Source organism: Eublepharis macularius, chromosome 16, assembly GCF_028583425.1.
Source record: "Eublepharis macularius isolate TG4126 chromosome 16, MPM_Emac_v1.0, whole genome shotgun sequence".
NCBI classification, from domain to species: Eukaryota; Metazoa; Chordata; class Lepidosauria; order Squamata; family Eublepharidae; genus Eublepharis; species Eublepharis macularius.
This window is the reverse complement of record NC_072805.1, coordinates 25,828,536-25,849,630: the sequence shown is the minus strand read 5'-3', so window position 1 is coordinate 25,849,630 and position 21,095 is coordinate 25,828,536. Positions and strand designations below refer to the sequence as shown.

At 46.6% G+C, this 21,095-nt stretch overlaps 1 protein-coding gene across 1 annotated transcript in view; it reads right to left on the bottom strand.

The window, feature by feature from the left end:
- The window catches only part of ADAMTS18 (ADAM metallopeptidase with thrombospondin type 1 motif 18), a 136,671-nt gene that overhangs the window by 61,285 nt on the left and 54,291 nt on the right, over positions 1-21,095 (bottom strand). The window contains exons 5-11 of the mRNA XM_055000730.1: positions 20,731-20,930; positions 18,237-18,320; positions 15,489-15,648; positions 14,758-14,863; positions 6,439-6,576; positions 3,856-4,009; positions 409-504 (exon numbers count right to left, since the gene is read on the bottom strand). Of these exons, the coding sequence (XP_054856705.1) occupies positions 409-504; positions 3,856-4,009; positions 6,439-6,576; positions 14,758-14,863; positions 15,489-15,648; positions 18,237-18,320; positions 20,731-20,930 (938 nt within the window). The remainder of the gene's footprint in view (positions 1-408; positions 505-3,855; positions 4,010-6,438; positions 6,577-14,757; positions 14,864-15,488; positions 15,649-18,236; positions 18,321-20,730; positions 20,931-21,095) is intronic.

The window sequence follows — 21,095 nt, the reverse complement described above, 5'->3', positions numbered from 1 at the left end:
GTTCGGCACTAATCAGATTATGCGGAGAAACAAATATTGAGGGAACGGAAGGCAATAACACACAATTTATTTATTCAAGGCATTTTAAATCCACCTTTCTCTTACAAAAGAATGCAAGGGCCAGGCAGTTTTCTCCCATTCACCCCATAGGGTGGGGGGAGGGCATAAATCCCATGCTTAAATGCTTTACCTATGTGAAGAACTCCTTGCACAAAGAAAACCAACATGCCAAGGAAAAGTCTTCCTCCTAGAATGCTACTTTTCTTTGTTCTTGATTTTGTTTTTTAATATGGGGAAGCATTCAAATGTGCATTCTCTCCCTCCCACCCATGCTCTCAGATGGCACACCCTAGCCAGTGAGCTATTCTTTTGCTCACATATTTCTCATCTAACTGAATGCTAACTTACCATGCTTATCCCACAAGGTGTCCCTTCAGCTGCTGGCATAAATTTTGTCTCACATCGATGACCTACTCTGTGGCACCAAAGTGACTTGCATATATCCTGAAAGTTTAAAGACCTCTCGTTAATTTTATTTCCTTCACAACTAGAACCATCCAATGTGTTCATTTCCGGCATCTTTTTTTCTCTACAAAAGAAGTCTATGCTGGGGATCTTGGGACCAGTATGGACAAAAGACATGCGATAGAGGGGCAGTGATAAAGAAGGGAATTGGGTAAGACTGAATGAAAAGGTTGGCTGGATCCAACCTACTACTCGTTTTTTTTCCCATCATCTACTCATATATCTCAAAATTCACAGACCCTCTGTGACAGAGTATGAATCCTACTATATAAAGGGGGAAGCATGTTCCAGACAACTTCCCTCATACCCTGGTGTGCCTCCAGAGGGCGCTGCCACAGCAGGAAACCCAGGCCGGGATCAGGAGCGGAGCAGGTGGCCACCCCCTCCCCACCTTCACCCAGCTGGGATCAGGAGCACAGGTGGCAGCAATTCCCCCCCCCCTTCACCTGGCCGGGATCAAGCACAGAGCAGGAAGCAAAGCCCACACCCCCTTCACCCAGTTGGGATCAAGCACGGAGCAGGTGATAATGCCCGCCCCCTTCACTCGGTCGGGATGAGGCACAGAGCAAGTGGCAATGCCTGCCTCCCCCACCTTTCTAGAGCCTGTTGTATTTTTTCCCACAACAGGCTTTGTTTCTAGTTCAAATATAACCGATTTTTTCTTTAAAAGCCCCCTCCAGTGGAGAGGGAGGAAAGGGCTGCTATGACAGCCAAGCCTCAAGGAAGTTCAGATTTTCTGACTGTGCGGTAGGCTCTGCTGTCTCTGATGCCTACAGCAGGGAGAAGTCTTCAGCAGGAACAATGCCAGCAAGGTAAGTCCAGGTCTGGCTTCCTCTCTTTCCCTTCCTGCCTCCCTGCCCCTAAGGCCTCATGGCAGGGGGAATTACAAAAATAATGCCCCTAAATTTTCAGAAACTGAAAAAATACACTCCCCCCCAACCCAATAACAATACCTCTGAAAAATCAAGATAACGAAAACAGTGCCCTATCCAAAAGATGAATCTGAAATTATTACAAACATCATGCACACCCCTATTCTGCAATGTCAACACAGACCATTTCCAAATGAACTCAACCTCATCGACAAATACCCTCCCAGTTATTTCTGATTCCCCGCCCTGTCCTTGCCCACCCTGCCCCCCAACAATGCAAGCTGCTGCAAAACCCTCTGCTTCTCCCTCTTTAACAATAACATGATCCGCCCCTGCCTCTCCATTCTGGCTGCCAGCGTTCGGTTTATATACTCTTGTTCTGTCTTGCCTCTGATATTGAAAACGCCTTCCTTACCACTCTCCCTTGATCACAGCTCCATCTCCTCTCAGAGATGTAGGTCAGTGGTAGAGCATCTGCTTTGAATGCAGAAGGTCAAAGGTTCAATTCCTGGCATCTCAAGTTTTAAAAGGAAAAAAAAAAGGACCAGGGAGTAGGGAATATGAAAGACCTCTGCCTAAAATCCTGGAGAGTTGCTGTCAACCTGAGTAGACAATCTTGACCTGAATAAAACAATGTGATTATAAGGCAGCATCAGGTGTAACCTGTCCAAAAACCTAGAACTATTCAACTTCCCCCCCCCTGTATTTGCTATGCTCTTCAGTTACTTCCATGATTTCTCTTCCTCCTTGATATCCACATCTAACTGATGCCTAAACTCTCTCTCTCTCTTTCCTTTCCCAGGGGCTTTAATCTCTTTCCACCTCCAAACGTCCTCACTTCCTAACCTTCAGTCCTATCTTCCCTACTTAATCCTCTGTCCCATCATCAACCGCCCCCCCCATCTCTTTCTACTTAACACAACATCAAAGGTATGCTATTTACAGCCAGAGTGGAGCAGTGAACAGCATGTCAGACTAGGGTTTGGGACAGCCAGGCTGAAATCCCATACAGCCTTGAGCCATCACTCTCTCTCAGCCTTAACCTAGTTCACAAATAGGTCATGAGAATAAAATAGAGAAGAAAGGAACCATGTGTACCACCCTGAGTTCCTTAGAAGAAATGCAGGTCAAGAAAAAGATGGTAGATATGCCCTTACACAATCCACCGTAAGTGAATTGTAGTTTCAGTATTCTGCTACAGGAAAAGGGAAGAGGCTAATGCAATGAAAAAGCTCTGCTGAGGATCACATCGGGACCCTTATGTAAGGAAGCCACAAAGAGCAGGGGCTGCAGCAAGGAGGAGAAATCATGGATCCCATGGAAAGGTGGTAGGAGCCAAGCCCATGTCTCTTCTTGCTGTCTCCATCTTGACCTTCTATCCAACAGTGGAGTACAACCTCTTTGACTTCCAATCTTTCATTATTAACTGGCTAACAATATGCTTGCCATGCGAATGTGTGTGGGCAGATGTACGTAGAAGGAGGGACAACATATTCCAAGGATCTCTGGATGTGGCTTTATGCACACAGAAACACACTGTCACCCCTGGACTTGAAACTTGCTCTTCTACTTCAGACCTACATGGATACTCAGCTGAAACTGTGATCACCTATACACACCCTGGTGATATCCCTGGATGGGCCATTTGGTGTTAGGGCTAGTAGGCTGTGTTAGTCCTCATCAAAACAAGGCAGTGCTTTTCCTTTGTCTCCAATGGAGTGAATGGCTGTGTTTAGGACCTCCGCTGGGGTGGGAGCTAAGCTGCTTCCTGCCCCTGATAAGTCCAGTTGTTGGGAATCAAGCCTACTGCTAGGTGCATAACTCTATCCTTTCATGTATTTCTTGGAGATGCCCTCCCTCCATATTCTGTTTCTTAAGAGTACCCAAATTTTGGTAATTTTTATGCATACAGAGCACCAACGTTGATATTATTGTTTCTCCATATTGAAATCAGACCAACAGAAGAATCAGAGGTCTGGATTATTGAAGTTCATCATTAATGGGCTGTATTACACTTGAGGACACAACAGATAGCATTAGTTTAGTCTGTGGATGTACCAGAAGCAAAGTCCTTGCACATTTTATGTCCTGGCAATAAAACCGGGCTATCTGCTATTCCATCTTGGAACACTAAAAGAAATAAAGACTCTTCATGCAAAATAGAACTTGGGTATCCCACCACCACCGCTCTTCACTCTTCAATGTCATTTGCAATTTGATTCTATATCCTGTAGGCACAGTCATGTCCTGCAGCTATGCTGGCCCACCTTGACTTCCATCCAAGTTACCACCTTCAAAGCAAGCAAGACGCATGCCAAATAGTTGAAGATTTAGAAACAGTGCAGACCCTGGAGCTCATTGGAACCCCTCCACTCATTCATAACATCTCCCATTTGCAGCTCATTGATATTTCCCAAAGCAAGTTCTAACTTTTTTAGAAAGATACTTAGGAACGTACCTTCACAAAACTCAGGTTGCAGAGTTTGGCTTTTCCTCCGAATTGCCACTTGCATTGTGTGTCAGCGTCATAGATCTGCCCCGGGAGTTTATCAGGATATTCGTATTGCCCAGTTTTCCTAGGCTCATCGATTAGGCAAGCTGCTTGAGCTGTACTGTAAGAGAGAGATGCATCTCTTAATGAACCATCGAATGATATCCCTTGAGAGCAAATCAAAGCCAGATAGGGTTCTGAAGGCATGTGACAGGTTGATCCTGCTAAAATATACACAGCATTCATCATCTGTTACTCAGTCACTTGCAGCTTAAGGTCTGTGAATGAAAAGTGTTCTGGGATGGTTTGCATACAGGCAGCCCCACATGCAAGCACCTCAGGGCTGATTTCTACATTATAGGGTATGCAGGTTAGGTACACGATCTGTGTTCTGTCTAAAAGTTATAATAACATTAATAATAATAACATTCAATTTATATACCGCCCTTCAGGACAACTTAATGCCCACTCAGAGTGGTTTACAAAGTATGTTATTATTATCCCTACAACAAAACACCCTGTGAGGTGGGTGGGGCTGAGAGAGCTTCAGAGAACTGTGACTAGCCCAAGGTCACCCACCTGGCTTCAAGTGGAGGAGTGGGGAATCAAACCTGGCTGTCCAGATTACAGTCCTGCCGCTCTTAACCACTACACCAAACTGGCTCTCATGAAAAGTTCCTAGATTCCTGTGTGTAACGTGAACAATTTGGATCACAACTGCGGTACATGTAAAGAAGGGCAGAGTTTTCACGCGGGTTTCTCCAACAGTCCAACGAATGGTCCTCCCCAGGACAATTTCAGACCAGGAAAATGGACTGCGTGGATTATGAACAAAAGAAACAAGCAAGTCTAGTGGATGGTACTTCTACACAGGTGGTACATGGTCGCTCCAAACGATGTGAATGATTGGCCAACTGAAAATAATTTCAGCTGTATATACAGTTTTCATAGAGAATTACTGTTCTCACAAATTCCAGAAGGGTAGCAATGTGGCAAATCTGTATTGCAAACAAACCATAACATAACATGGGCATTGAAAACAGACATAAGATTGCAATTTTTTTTAACAACCTGGAGTTATAGATATAAGAAATCCCAGATAAAGGACAAACGAGATGATACATGGGAAACATGTGAACACCCTCCTACATTTTTATGAATGAAAAGGATGTTCTCAGCTTCAACAGAGGAATGGCAGCACCTGCTGAACACCTCCTTCCCATTTGTTCACTATCTGCTGTGAACTGCTTTCCAACTGTCGTTCACTGTGTGTGTGTGGGACTGATTCTGAGCACAGAAATGGCACGAGAGAAAAAGGTGAGTAATTCCTCCCTTGCTGTTCTGCTGCCCTCACTTTCTGCCACTGCTTTCTGGTTGTGAAAACAGGGCTGGAAGACATGAAGTCAGCAATGGATCTTCTGCAAGGAAGATATTCCAGTACCTTAAGGAAAGACTCTACATACAAATTGACAGGTATTTGCAGATCAGAAAAAGGGGAGAAGCATAGAACAGGACTGCTTACGTGCACAAAAGCTGCTGTTCATTTTGGCGTACATACGTAGGCTTTATGTCAATGACAAATTGAGAACTGAGGGCCAAGCTACACATGACGAATGACACTTGAACGGCAAGTGGATTGAGTGGAGGGCAAGTGAACAGGGAGAAATACACTTGCTGTTCAAGTGTCATTCGTCATGTGTAGCTTGGCCCCAAGCTACAAGTGACACATTACCTGTGGAGAGCACTTGATTGGTCCCACAAGTTTACCTGGGAAATGTAGTCGGAGACTCCTCCCCCTTGAGAAGGGATGGTGGAGTAGCAGCAGCGGTGGCAGCAGCCGCCTCAGCATTTCCTTCTGCTGCTGCTCACCGCTGGCTGAAGAGCTGGAGGAAGCCAGCAGCAGCCATTGCAAATCATTCTTCCAGGCACAAGCCTGCCGGACCGAAGGACCCCCAAAGACTGTTTAGGGGGCCGGCAGCTGCTGCTCTTTCCCAGAGCTGCTTCGGAGACAGCCGCTGCATCAGTGAAGCTCCCGCCGCAGGGATAGCAGAGGGATCTGCTGCTGTTCTAACATGCTCTCGCTCCAGTTCCACACCCGCCCCCCGCCCCGTATATTGTTTGCACATACATATGTCATGTACTCAGGATTCAAACATGGATTGGAGAGAACGAGATCCAATAAAACTGGGGTTTGTTTAGATATTTATACCCTGCTTTTCTCCCTACTGGGAACTTAAAGTGGTTTATCGCATCATTCTCCCCTCCTCGATTTTATCCTCACTACAACAAACCCATGAGGTAGGTTAGGCTGAGAGAGAATGACTGGCCGAAGGTCACCTGGAAAGCTTCTGTGGCAGAGAAAGGGATTCACAATCCCCCTAAAATTGGATCTCCAAGATCCTCGTCCAAACCTCGACCATTTCACAATGCTAACTAGTCATTCCCTTCCAAAAACATACTGGGTTGTTCAATAAATTTCTGTTTGCTTCCTTGTGGGAGGTTCGGTCCAGACCCAAGTTCCCAATAATTAGCCTTTTGCCTCAGCCTTACCTGAGAAATTTGTTAAGGTACTGCCGGCTGCACGCTGACCACGAAAACACTCCGTTGTTGCCTGTGAGAGTGGGAGACATAATGTTACCTTCGGCCTTTCTGCAAGGGTTCCCTTCTCCATCATGGATCATGCCAAAGCTAGAGACAGAAGCAAAAAAAATGAAAATGAAAGACCTTATAAGTTTATGGGGGGGGGGTTAAAAAAGAGGGAAATAATGGGAATAGCGACCTTTGTTTTTGGAGCAAACATTATGAAACAGTGGCTTTCATCTCCAGCTTCTACAATTATCTTGAACCTCCCCCAGCTTTAACTCCAATGTACAAAACATTGCAATAGTATGCAGTATTAGTCCGTTGGAATCAATAGAGTTAGGCTGGAGTAATTTTGCATAGGATAGCACACTTAATCTTTTTTTTAAAAAAAAATATTGGATTAGAAATCAAGTTATTATTCATTACAATCAATTCCCTTTAAATATTCCAATTCTAACCCCCTCCCTTCCCCCCCCTTTTTGTTGACTTCCAACAGTTTTCCAACCCCTTATCTATTTTTCCCCTTACTCACTTCAAACTTACTTTATTCTATTAAACATACACTTTCATTCTCTTCTAAGCTTATCTATTATAACACAGTGCTATTTCTATTCCCTTCCCCACTTAACTTATCACACTAAGTATTGCATTCCTAACATATATTCTTTAATAATGTAACATTTTATCTGATTTTCATTCTCTATTCTCTAACTTGATCCTTCTAGTCTCGTCAATATGGGACAATCAATCTGTCCCCTGTTCTTCATAACTCTAAGTACTTCAATAAACATTATATACATTCAATATAAATCAATCAATTTGACTTATACTCTATGTGTTACTATTTACTGATAGCACACTTAATCTTATACATAAATTGGGCTGGATCCCAAGATGTCTTTTCACTACATGAGGAGCCTTCCGTTCACAACGAACATTTCCATTCATGAAAATATTTTCTCCGTGAAAGGAAAAAAAGTAACTTCCATTTACAGACATATCATCTGTAAATGGAATATGAAAAGAAGAACTAGTTAGATCTGAACTCTGATTTTTAACTCAGCTACATCTCTGTATCTAGATCTGCACTTCCTAAGCCTCAGCTCGTAAAAACAAGCAGTGGTCCTCCTCATGTGGAAAGGAATGTGTGTGCCATTCTTCCCACACACAGAATATAATGTATGAAATCCATGTGGATGAACAATGGCCCCATTTATGCAGATTCTTAAAAATGGGGCTCATGCTATTTCAACCTGCTCCTTTCTAGCATACAGTTCGATCAAGATATTTGTAGGAGCAACTTATATATGAAGAAAGGGATTGTGTCCATATTGTTAGCTGCCATATCATAAATGTCAAGTGAACTCATATGATGAAACATGGGCCTGACAGGCCAGCAGTTAAGGAGGAGACGCCTTCGGGGAGAACAGGCCCATCAATGGCTACAAGCTAATAATAATAACAACAACATTCGATTTATATACCGCCCTTCAGGACAACTTAATACCCACTCAGAGCGGTTTACGAAGTATGTCATTATTATCTCCATAACAACAATCACCCTGTGAGGTGGGTGGAGCTGAGAGAGCTCCGAAGGGCTGTGACTGACCCAAGGTCACCCAGTTGGCTTCAAGCGGAGGAGAGGGGAATCAAACCCGGTTCTCCAGATTAGACTCCTGCTGCTCTTAACCACTACACCAAACTGCTCTCCAACTCTGGGTTGGGAAATTCCTGGAGGATTTGGAGATGAAGCTTGGGGAGGGCAGGATCGGGGGAGCAGGGCCGGCGCCAGAGTTTCTGGTGCCTGAGGCTGGGGGGGGCAGCTTCAGGACTGCTCCTGCCCTCTTACATGCATGCTCCTGGACTGCACGGTGGCAGGCAGCTGGGCGGGAGGGCTGAGAGGCTGCCAGGTCAGCCAGGCATGGTGGGTGGCTGGGGAGGCACGCGGGAATCCTCCCAGCCCTCCTGCTCTGTTACTCCGCATGCTGCCCTGGATGCCTGCTGTGCCTGGCCCGCGGCTGCTGCCGGGGGCACTTGTTGGTGGCAGCAGAAGCATGGGAGAGCTGGGAGGCTGCAGTACCTGCGGGCCTGGCATGGCAGGCAGCCGGGGCGGTGCATGGGCAGCTTCCCATCCCTCCTGGTCAGCTGCCCGCACGCTTCCGCCACCAGCTCTGTGGCATGCACCCCCGGCCTCGGCCCTGGCACCCCCTCCGGTGCCTCAGTGCTGGAGGCGATCGCCGGGGTTGCCTCAATGGAGGCACCGGCCCTGCAGGGGAGGAGAGGGTCATTACCAGGGTATAATGCCATAGTGTCCACCTCTAAAGCAGCCATTTTCTCCAGGGAAACTGATCTTTGTTGTCAGGAGACCAGTTGTAATTCTGGGAGCTCTCCAGGCCTCACCCATGAGGGTTAAGGGGGAACTATAATTTCTTAATGCCAGGGCTAGCAAGAAACATCAGAGGAAGGTCTTGTCCTCTATGGGCAACTAGCTGGACGAGATGGACCCACAGTTGTGATCCAGCATGGCTCTTCTCGTGTTCTCATATAAAAGAGGGAATGAGGTGTTGCCTCCCAAAGCAAAAGAGACATTCTTGTCAGGAATGTGAAGCATTCTCCACCCTGCAGCTTACATTCTCACAGACCTTCTCTCTAGGTACTTTCCACACATCTGGGGAATGTACATAACACTGAAAGAAAAGCCCTCGAAGGAAGAGACTTCAAGGAGATAATAAAGGGGACGGCTGAGCTCCCCTCACTTGCATGCCCTTTAGCATTTGAAGTCAAACCTCCCCACCCCTTCTTTGCCATGACTGGGCCAGTTCCAAAAACATGGAGCTGTCTCCGTCATATCTTGCTCAAGCCCAGATTTTCTCACTTTAAAGCTTCTGGTTCCCATAATTAAACTGGAGCATATTGATGGCATTCATCAAATCATAGGGAAGGAAGTTCTATTAAGCCTTGAGTGATTTATTTGCCAAAAAAAGTCCTATAATTGTTTCAAATGATCCCTCCCATCTATAATTACTACCCGACTGCTAATAGGATCATTAGGCACCGCTTCTAAGGCTCATCTGCCTCCAGGCATCTTTAGGTCACTGCTGCCAATTTCCCATATTATACAGCTGAAAAGGCACAAGCTTGGACAAATGACAATTTCTAGCAGTCATTGCCAAATGAAAGAACTGCAGCCTTTCCAAAATACATTTTTGGAAGGCATTTCATATATCCTTCCTGTCCGGATATCAAAATGTATATGCCAAGCTGGAAAGGAAGGCTGAAAAAAAAAAGAGGGGAAACCTGCAGAAAGAACAGCAGACATAACTATGCATTATTGAATACCACCTCCCCCACCCCCAAAGAGGATAAAATAAGACTGAGGGCCAAGCTACACATGACGAATGACACTTGAACGGCAAGTGGATTGAGTGGAGGGCAAGTGAACAGGGAGAAATACACTTGCCGTTCAAGTGTCATGCATCATGTGTAGCTTGGCCCCCAGTTAATTGAGGTCAATGGGCCTAGACAGAGCTCATTTTGAGGGGGAACGCACAGGAACGCAGTTCTGGCAGTTCCCCAAAGAGGTCACATGTCAGGTGGCCCCACCCACCTGATTCTCGGCCATTTTGGGCCTGTTTCTGCCTGTATTGGGGCTAGAACAGCCCTGATCGGGCCTGTGACGGGTGGTGGATCACTCTCCCACTCAGCAGCAGCCCGATCTTGACCATTTTGGGCTCCTTTTCGGCCATTTTCAGCCCCTTTTTGCCATTTTGGGCCCATTTTCAGCCCTGAATGGCCAGGATGGGGTCCAAAATAGCCAGGATAGGTGATGTCAGGGGGTGTGGCATATGCAAATCAGTCATGCTAATGACACACTTCCGGTGATGGCAAGGGGTGTGGCATATGCTAATGAGCTGTGCTAATGAGTTCCTCCAGCTCTTTTTCTTCAAAATGACCCCTGGGCCTAGAAGAATGTAATTCTGATCAGACTGCAACTAACATGTTCATGGCATGACTCTACTCATTTGTCACTTTGGGGCACAATCCACCAGGACTTTTTAAAGACCAAGCCCCTTTGGCATGACTAATAGTTATGCTTTCCTGTGGCTCCTGTTTGTGTCAATGAAGCTTGTGAGGGAGGATGTCTTAAGGTCACGTTCTTGTACAGCTACCATATTTTTTCCCCATTTGCACCTGTGCAAGCAAATTTTCTGAGAGATAATGCTTACTGTACGTAAGCCAAACTTCCTACAAGTCACACAGCCACATTTTGGGGATGGATTCCATGAGTGCGGTTGGCATTTTTGCTGATCTTAGAGATTTGGTGAAGTTTTAAGGGTAAACCCACACAGAAAGCACGGCAGCAGTCCAGCTTGAAAATTACAGACGTTCAATCGGAATAGCAATTGACCAGCAAACGGACAGGACTAAGGGCCAAGCTACATATGACGAATGACACTTGAACAACAAGTGGATTGAGTGGAGGGCAAGTGAACAGGGAGAAATACACTTGCCATTCAAGTGTCATTCGTCATGTGTAGCTTGGCCCTAATATAGTAAATGGGAAAGGAAACTCCTAGCAATACATCGAACTTGCTTCTCAAAGAACAGAATGGGTCAAGGAGTGCCTCATTTGTATTTACCTGATCTGACAAGGAAACTGTAGAGCCACAGGTAGATCAGTACCTTCAAATCTGCACCATTTCCATCTTTTATTCATTTATTTATTTACTTCCTTTATACCCAAACATTCTCCCCAACGGGACCCAATGTAGCTTGCACAATTCTCCTCTCCTCCCTTTTATTTCCACAACAACCCTGTGAAGAAAGGCTGTTTGGAACTGGCCCAAGGTCACCCAGCAAGCCTCCATAGCAGAGGCAGGATTTGAACCTGGTTCTCCTAGATCCTAGTTGGATGCTCTAGCCACTGCACCATGCTGTATCTAACTTCAGTCTGTTAATCCTTATCTATTCAACCATGTCTATCCCTAGAAGCTACACCACTGGAATACGTAAGATCAAGATGCTGGGCACCAGTTAGAAGTACTGTTGTGAGTTTCTTTGGGTTTTGTTATTATTTTCCTCCCTCTCAAATGCCTCACAGGGTCACCACTGGGATCAGGATTAATCTTTAATTCCTCGTTTCCTTTCAGATGAAGAGCAGCCTGCCCAGGGGCCACTCATGTAGACGCGAGGTCACAGCCGACGCTGTACAGAGTATTTTACACAAAGAGGACTGAATAACTCTGAGCAGTCATGCAGAATCAGGGATCCGGGTAACAAACGAAGGGAAAGGCAGCAGTGCGGCCACTGACAAAAGGGGAACAAGTTGAATGGAACTGTCAGCCAACAAAGGGAAGCTTCTATGTGGGATGTATTTTCATAAAGATTCCCGAACAAAAGGAACCCTGGATTTAATTCTGCCTTCGTGCCGAAAGCCACAGTGAGCCTGCTTGCTGTGCCTTGGGAACACCACGTCACCACACATATTTATTTATTTAACTGCATTCATTGCCCACCTTGACTCAGGATGTTAATGGTATTATTATTTTTAAAAACACTCAATTCAAATCCAGCTGCAACTGGTCATCCCTGCTTGTGACCTTCAATCCTAAACCTCCACTATCTTTAGCCATCCAAAACCTATCAAAATCAAAAAGAGTCCAGTAGCACCTTTAAGACTAACCAATTTTAATTATTATAGCATAAGCTTTCGAGAATCAAGTTCTCTTCATCAGATGCCTGATCAAAACTGGGCAGATACAGAAGAGGAGGGGGAAAGAGAGGGAAGGGGGCATAAATCACAAGAAGACAGAATGCAATTAGCATAGAGGCAATCAAAACATTCCTTTGCTTGGAAATGTAAACATCTCCTTTTTGGTGTGCAGTCAGTTTGTAGCAGTGAAGGTATCCAATTCCTATGTAGTATAAGCCTTCGGTAACCACAGCTCTCCCTGCCAGTTGCATCTGACAAAGAGAACTGTGGTCCCCGAAAGCCCACACCAGGCGTCACTGGGCTCCCCCAGATCACGCCTCTGTAAAGAGAATCTGTTACCTGTGGTATCTGCATTGTGCCACCTGTGTTCCTTTGCAAGAGTCTTAGCTCAGAGTCTCCCTATGCAAGACGCCTGGGTGCATGTTTGTCAAGTGCCAGGAGACACCATGTTAGCCCAGAAGTGTAGTTTTAAAAGACAGAGCCAGCGGAGATCACTTCAGAGGGGAAGGATTCTCTCACAGCCCTCTGCCACCTCTGGTGTGCCAGACTCTCCCCCTCCGAGAGCATTGGCCTTGCTGCCCTCTCTGCTTAAAACTTTGAATTGACGGCACATCAGCAGGGCAAAGGCTCCGGAAGGGGAAACAGTCCAGCATGCCAGAGGTGGCAGAGGGCTAAGAGACAATCCGTCCCCTCTGGAGCGATCTCTGCTGGCTCTGTCTTTTAAAACTACATTTCCGGGCTAACATTGCATCTCCCGACATGTGAAGAACATGTGTCGAAGTCTGATGTAGACAGACTCTCCGTGGTAGAGCAGTCGGTTTGCCTGCAGAGGGTTCTAATCTCCATCCTCAGCATTTCCAGTTAAAAAGATCAGAAGTAACAATAATAATATTCAATTTATATACCGCCCTTCAGGACAACTTAACACCGCTCAGAGTGATTTACAAAGTATATTATTATTATTCCCACAACAATCACCCTGTGAGGTGGGTGGGGCTGAGAGAGCTCTGGGAGAGCTGTAACTGACCCAATGTCACCCAGCTGACTTCAAGCGGAGGGGTGGGGAATCAAACCTGGTTCTCCAGATTAGAGTCCTGCCTCTCTTAACCACTATACCACACTGGCTCTCAGATAGGAAGATGTGAAAGACCAGACCCCTAGACCCTGGAGAGTTATAACAGAAAATACTGGCTGATGATATGACACAGTATAAGGCACCTTCATGTGTTCAAAGAACTCCTGCTTCCAAAAACAGCTTCATCTTTCCCCTACCTCTGCATCTCAGAATATCTGTAATTGTGCTACCTCAGTTCCTCTGAATCTGTCCTCGAAACCCATGGTACACTGTACCCTTTCACACTGAAACTAGGTTTGTATATATAGCATGAATGCATGGTGTTTACACTGTCAGATTTCCCCCCAAAGAAGTTGACAGGAATGAAGGTGGCACCTCGGAGTGCAGGAACAATTTAAAAAAAAACCCTAGATGCTCAGGCTGTCTGACAATTCATCACAAGCTCAGTAGTACCTTTTCGCTTTTCTCATCTTTCATGGGAAGGAGTCCTGAATGATACTTTTCTCAGTCAAGAACGGTGGAGACAGAGTTAGGTTAATATATTGTTGAAGGCTTTCACGGCTGGAGAACGATGGTTGTTGTGGATTTTCCGGGCTGTATTGCCGTGGTCTTGGCGTTGTAGTTCCTGACATTTCGCCAGCAGCTGTGGCTGGCATCTTCAGAGGTGTAGCACCAAAAGACAGAGATCTCTCAGTGTCACAGTGTGGAAAAGATGTTGGCAGCCATAAATGCTGCCATAGATGTATGCTGCCATAAATGACCTGCCAACATCTTTTCCACACTGTGACACTGAGAGATCTCTGTCTTTTGGTGCTGCACCTCTGAAGATGCCAGCCACAGCTGCTGGCGAAATGTCAGGAACTACAATGCCAAGACCACGGCTATACAGCCCGAAAAATCCACAACAACCAGAGTTAGGTTAGTGCCCCTTCAGGCACTGTTGGAATCTCCTACAAATTAAGTACTATGGATGCGGGCTCCCCATTTGTTTCTGCTCTGGGAAAGCGCAGATTTCCAAACCTCCTCACCTACATCTGGCACCATTTCCCCTCCATATTCCCTCACATAACCATTTCCTTCAATCCCCAGCCAGATCTTTAACCTTTTCTTTTTTAAAAAAATAGCTAGTAGGTATATCGCTACAGCATTATACTGATATAACTACTGGGGCGGGGGGAGGGGGTAAGCCTGAAAAAAGCCTTCCGGTGTGGGCGGAGGTGTGGGCACGGAAGGATATGGAGGGAAAACGAAGAATTTCCCACTGGTAATGCTTTATTTGCTGCAGCAATGAGTCCATTACGGGAAACCATGCCCATGTGGAAACAGCCCTAGAGGGGCCCATAAAAGAAGACAAGGGTCAACTTCTCCCACATCTCTGAGGTAATGTCAGAAGGGGCAATTGAGGAAAAACCCTACACACACACCACCCCCCAAGTTTTAGCATTATTGTCTGTCCCATTTAGCTTGTACGGAGAAAGACTCACGAGAAATGGCTTACTTGTGTCCAGATTCATGGGCAATAGTAAATGCCAAGCCAAGCCCAGTGTCTTCATTGATGGTACAACTGCGGTATTTGCTGCACATTCCACTGATGGGAGCAAAACCTGCCAGGGAGGGATTGAGAACAGGGAAAGTGGCGAAAGAAAGGGCCGGCATTACATTCTGCTGCACAACTTCACAGAGATTCATCACATATTTTAGTCAGCTGCCTGGGGAAGATTCAGCACACATTCAGTTTTGGCAGGTAGACGGAATGTACAAGGCAGACTCATACACACACAGCCATGTTGGGCCCAATCCAACAAAAAAATTCATTCTGTCTGCAGCAGCTTACAAAAAGTAACACAGGCTCATGCTCTTTGCTGACTCAACATCAAGCCCGTCAGCTGGGAAAGTGATTTTCTAAAAGGGGGTCCAGCTCTTTTCGAAAGGTCAGCCAGAGAGAACAAGAATGCTGCTGGCCAGAGGTAGTTTCAAAATCTAAAACAATAGCACTGGCCTACTGATTCCCCAGGCACCAGCAGCCATCCAAAATAAGGGTCCCTGAGAAGACCTCTTTTTTTCGGTCCTACATTGCAGGATCCAAAATCCTGCTCATTAGATAATGTGGTGGTGAAAGGGGACCCCTCTTTCCTTTTTCACCAGCTGAAAAACTGGTTGGATCCAGCCCGTTCTTTTACATTATACAGCTGTCAACACAGTTTCCCACAGAATATTTCCTTGTTGTACCTAAAGTGTCGCATGGTTCATTCTTCCAGGAGCAGATATCAAATCCAGTAAGCAAGATGGCATGGTCGTGACGCTTCCCATTCTTTCCAACCAGAGCAGACTGCCACTGGCAAAAGCTGTTTAGTGACTGGTCCGCATGATGGTTGATCAGTAATCCACCCTAAGGGATAATTCACAGACGGGGAAAAAAGAATATGCAACCAACAACCAAATAAAAGGCAAGGAAGTAACATATTTAAAACCTAAACATTCAGAGGAGGGGTCCACAACCTTTTTGAGTCTGCAGGCACATTTTGAGCTCTGATACTGTGTGGTGGGGGCAGCCACAAAATATGGCTGCCAGAGGAGGCAGAGCCAGCCACAGAATGGCTGCCATAGCTTACCTTCATTCACACATTGAAGATCTTTGTGCTGTGGAAACAGCTTCTGCCAAAGCGGTGTTTTAAAAAATTTACACAGCCAATCAAATCTCCAACAGTCAATCAGAAACCATACTTGGCAAAAGCCACATCTGGCCACACCAACTTTCTAAAAACACTTGATGGTAGGGTTGCCAGGCCCCCTCAATCTCCTGGCGGGGGACAGGGGCCTGGCACTTACTTTAGGGAGAGGGGGTGTGTCCGTGTGCAGAGCGCACACGTGCACCCCCACAGGCACAATGACGTCACTTCGGGGGTGACGTCATCGTGCGGCCGGGTGCTGCAGAATGCGCCTGAAACGAGCCGTTCTGCTGCGGATTGGGCCCAGTTTTGAGGTGCTGCAGAGTGCAGGAGCGGCTCAAAAATGGGCCCGATCTGTGCCAAAACAGGCCCGTTTTGGGTGCTGTGGAGTGCAGGGGCACTCCTGTGCTCTGCAGCTGCTGAAAATGGGCCCAGTTTGCCATGGATCGGGCCCGTTTTGAGCACTGTGGAGTGCAGGAGCGCTCCTGCACCACACAGCGCCCCCAAAATGGGCCAAAACGGGCCCGATCCCAGCGGCTGCGGTGCACAGGAGCGCGCTGCACCATGGGGGAGCGTGCAAGGAAGTTGTGCGCCCCCCCCCGGCTGCTCAGGTAAGTGGGGGCGGGGTGTGGGGATTGGGGGCGGAAGATTCCCTGCCCCCATCAGGGGTCTGGGATCCCTACTAGATGGGCACAAGGAAAGGTTTCAATGGGCATAATGGTGCTCATGGGCTAGAGTAAATAGGGCTAAAGAGTAAAGACAGAACTCTGGCTTACTTTTTTTCCTCAGGCCACCACATATTTTTTTATCTTGTGAACATGGGTGAAATGATTAAACTGACAATTCGTCCTCTGTGTCCCCCGTCTCTTGATTACTTTGAGAGAACCATAAACACAAAGGCATGTTTAAAGTTTCCACTTAAGCAGGTTCACCTGCTGAAGAAGAGGCAAGTTGTTTTTCAGCTTGCCTCTTCTGCATGGGATGGAAACACCAAAAGAGCTTGTAGTTCATCAAGACTTGTCCTCAGTTTGCATCATGGCTTCAGAGACTCTTAGATTCTGGGTCTTCAGTTAAAAACTGCTGGCCTAGGGGTTTGTGCATCACTGTGCAACTAACACTTTTCATATTTTCAGTACTTGAAGAGTAGTTGGGACTTGGACTTGACTTGTTGTTGGCACAAGACCACTTGAAAACTTCTCCTACGCAAACATTGCTGAAATGAATGAGACGTGGATGCAACTGTGCACTGATCTCCTTTTTGAAGATGCAGATGCAAAAACATTTCCCTGGGGTTCAGGGACCAACAAGTGACACTTAACAGAAAGTGTGCATGATATGACAGTTAATTAGGCAATAGGGTTACCAGCTCCATATTGGGAAATTCCTGGAGATTTTGTGGGTGGAGCCTGGAGAGGGTAGGGGTTCAGGGACGGGAGGAACCTTATTAAAATCACTCTAACATATAAAAGGCTAACCATGTTGCTGATGACTCACTTTTTATCCCCACCCATCTACAGTATGCGGTGCATGTGCAGAACGTGGGGAAAAGAAGTGAGCGGGGACAAAACAGTTTGCCTCCCTGCTGCCTCCTCAGAGCCTCCACAGACCTGGAAAAATCTCATTTTAAGCCATTCTCAATTATTTTTCTTAATAACTCCATGTTTAACTAGTGCTGTTTCACAGTCATTAGCCTTTCATACTCAAATGCAGTATCTATATTGTTGTTACTACTACTACTACTGATAATGATAATGATAATGATAATATACTAGCTTATATATCACTCTTCTAGACATATGAGTTCGGTGAACAAAGTCAGTGTTGTTATGCACAATACAGCTGGAGAGCTGGAAGAATAGCCCTTCCAGATCTGACCAGTCATCCAGCTACCCAGCATCTTGTTTCCATCAGTTGCCAGACAAATATTACAAGCAGGGCCTTGCTGACTGCTATCCAGCATTTGACAGGCCAAAACATTCTGCCCCTGAGTCTAGAATTCCCATTTAGATATTGTGACTAGTAGTCAATAATAGTAGACCTATTCTCCACCATGCCCTTCATATCCAAGACAGTGTCCATCTTGTAGCAGTGAGTTCCACAAGTCAAACTAGCTTCTTCATTCAATAGTTCCAAGGGGGGAGAGCAGTAACATTATAAATGGGAAATGTCAACTCTAGAATGAGTGATATCATTACTCCAAGGGTTTTGTGTATAGGATTTGTCATGCTTTGCACATTCCCTAGGCCTGCATAATATTTTCAACATAAAATATTTTCCCGGACACAAAAGGGTTGTGCACATCACTTACAGGTTCTTGTTCCAAAAGAAGAAGACTCACAACCACAATGTTGATGTCACTCCCGATAGTACCGTCCTTAAAAAGACTGGAGACCTGGGAGAAGGAGAAAACGGATACAACAGTAAGAAAGAGAACTACCTAAGAACAAAAATAGCAGGAAACCCCTTTTGAGGAGCTACACAGAACGAAGAATATCATCAACATGCATTTGTGCATTTTTCATGCTCTCTTTTCAACCAAATGTTTCAAAGCAATCATAAAAATCCAATACGGTAAAATACAAGTGAAAATTAAAATACAGTATACAAAGTTCCTGAGGGGAGGGATTCTCAAGTCCAGTCTACACATGCGGTAGAATAAGAGCAGAACCACAAGTGACAAAAGGCACAGATTGGACACTTGTCTGCTTTCCTCAAGTTTTGATGGGAAATGTAGGCATCCTGGTCTCGCAGCTTCGCTCTCCGACTGCTGTCCAATGGACTTTTCAACTGTCACTTGTCCAACATTCCGCCAAGCTGCCTACATTTCCCATCAAAACTTGAGGGAAGCTGACAAGTGTCCAATCTGTGCCTTTTGTCACTTGTGGTTCTGCTCAATGACAGTAGAATTCTGAGGCGGTAGAATGGGTTGTCCCACTTCAGCATTGGGTGGGGGGCAAATTCTTAAGGCTCCCCTAAGTGAAAAATCCCAGCAAGTAAAGAACTGGGCAGGGGCTGTGGCTCAGTGCACGAGTATCCAGACAGACTCGGATATTGATTTGTTGCAGTCTCAATTTTAAATAAGGCAAGAGAGCCCTGTGGACTCTTGATGAGCCATTTGCTGCCTGTGGAACAGCCAGTCAGAAGGGGGCTGGAGAAACGATCGTGCCCTGCTCTGCTCTCTGCTTTGGTTGCGAGCTGGCCCACCCACCCTATGGATAAGGTGCAAGTCGCTGGTTACCTCAGGAGGGGCAAAGCAGCGCCGGATCTAGGGTTGCCCGCACCCGGGGCAACCCTCAGCCGGCCACCTCTCTCTCACGCGCACTCCCTGTGCTGCGTGATGACATCACTTCGGTGACGTCATCATGCAGGGCAGAACAGAGGCAGCATGCGGGGCTGGGAAGCCGCCTGCGCCATTTGCCTCCCCACAGGCGAATGGCACGGGCGGCCTCACAGCCCCCCGCGCTGCTTTCGCCTGCCCCGCAGGTCAGGGGGTGGTCGACTTGCAGCGCACCCCCTGCCCTGCAGGGCAGGCAAAAGGCAGCATGGCCACCTGCGCCATCCACCTGCCCCGCAGGACAGGGGGCAGCTGGCTGCCCCCTGTCCTGCGGGGCAGGTGAATGGCACGGGCGGCCCCGCAGCCCCCCCGTGCTGCCTTTTGCCTGCCCTGCAGGACAGGGGATGCGTGGCAGGGGGCTGCAAGGTGTGGGGGGCTGCTGCCTGTGCCCTCTGGCAGCTGGCAGCTGCTTCCGGCGCCCCCTCCCTGGTGGCGCCGGGGGCAGACTACCCCCCCCGGCCCCCCCTCGACTCGGCCCTGGGGCAAAGCAGGATTTTTTGAGGAAATTTTCAAATTGTCTGGGAAGGGGGCCTTTTCTCACCTGCTCTACAGTGTCCTGGGAGTGGTGGCAATCTATTAATAGGCCTGGTCATATGACTAGTTAGGACATAACTAGTTTTGGCAGGGATTGTTCAAGTTGCTACAGTAGAGGTAGGGATAATTGGCAAGCACCCTGAGCCAAGGATGGGGGGGGCTTTTCCCAAGCTAGCCCATCACTGGCTCAAGTGGCATGGTAGGCGAGTTACTAGGGTAGGATTATCCGGTCACCTGCTGCAGCAGGAGACGTCCTGCCAACCACCTTCATTGTCCACCACGAAAAATATTTTTTTAAAAAAAACCTGGCTCTGTGTGCAGGCATCACAAAGAACGAGGGTAAAAATGAAAAACCAGCCGGGGGGGAGGGAGTGTTTTTTGTGGTGCTATTTTCCCTCTTCTTCCCTTGCCCTCACTCTCCTTTATTCCCTCACCTGTTGTTGTTTTACTGCCATTTTCCTTCTTTCAACAAGAAAGAGCAAAAGGAAAATGGCACCACAAAAAGGAGACACGACCCAAAAAAAAAAACAAAGAAGAAGAAGAAGAACAGCACTAAGAAGAAAAGGGCAGGCAAAAACAATGAAGGAAAATGGCACTAAGAAACAACATCTGGGGGAAACAAATGGCAATGAAGGCAAGAGAAGGAGACAGGAAAGTACACCAAGAAACAACAACTACCAATGGAATGAATGACAGGGGTGCAGTGAAGAATGGACACGGCACAGATGTTCACAACACTGAAATCATGCAGATACATTTGCAATGAGGACTGAAAATCAGAGGTACATTTCAACACTCAGGAAAACAAACGTGAAATGAGGTAAGCAGTTTCAGCTGAGCTTTGTTCAAGTAGTCAGTGAATCCATTTAGCAGTCTATTTCCTACAGGCACACAGCAAACTTAAGTTATGTTCCTCTGCAACACCCTTTCTTACCATGTTCATCACTGTTAAGATGTATGTGGTGACATTCTCCTTACTGTGTTTCTCCAACATTTTCCTGTCAGCCACAACCAAAGTCTCAACATTCAAGCTGCCGCCTTTCTGGCTTTTAATGGGGGATCTTTTCAATCTTGCTGAGCTCCCGTATTCATCGGAGAGAATGAATGTGTCCTCTGTGGGTGGCTTAGGTGTGTCTAAAAGGAAACAGAGCCGAGATTTGGACAACGTTCAGAAATGACTTTTTTAAGTAAGTAGTTCAGTCTTAAAGTGCTGAGGGACTAGAACCCTGAACAGATCGACGACGGATGCCAAACACTGGTTAAAATGGGCTGTCTGGTGCAGAGTTCATTTAAAGACGT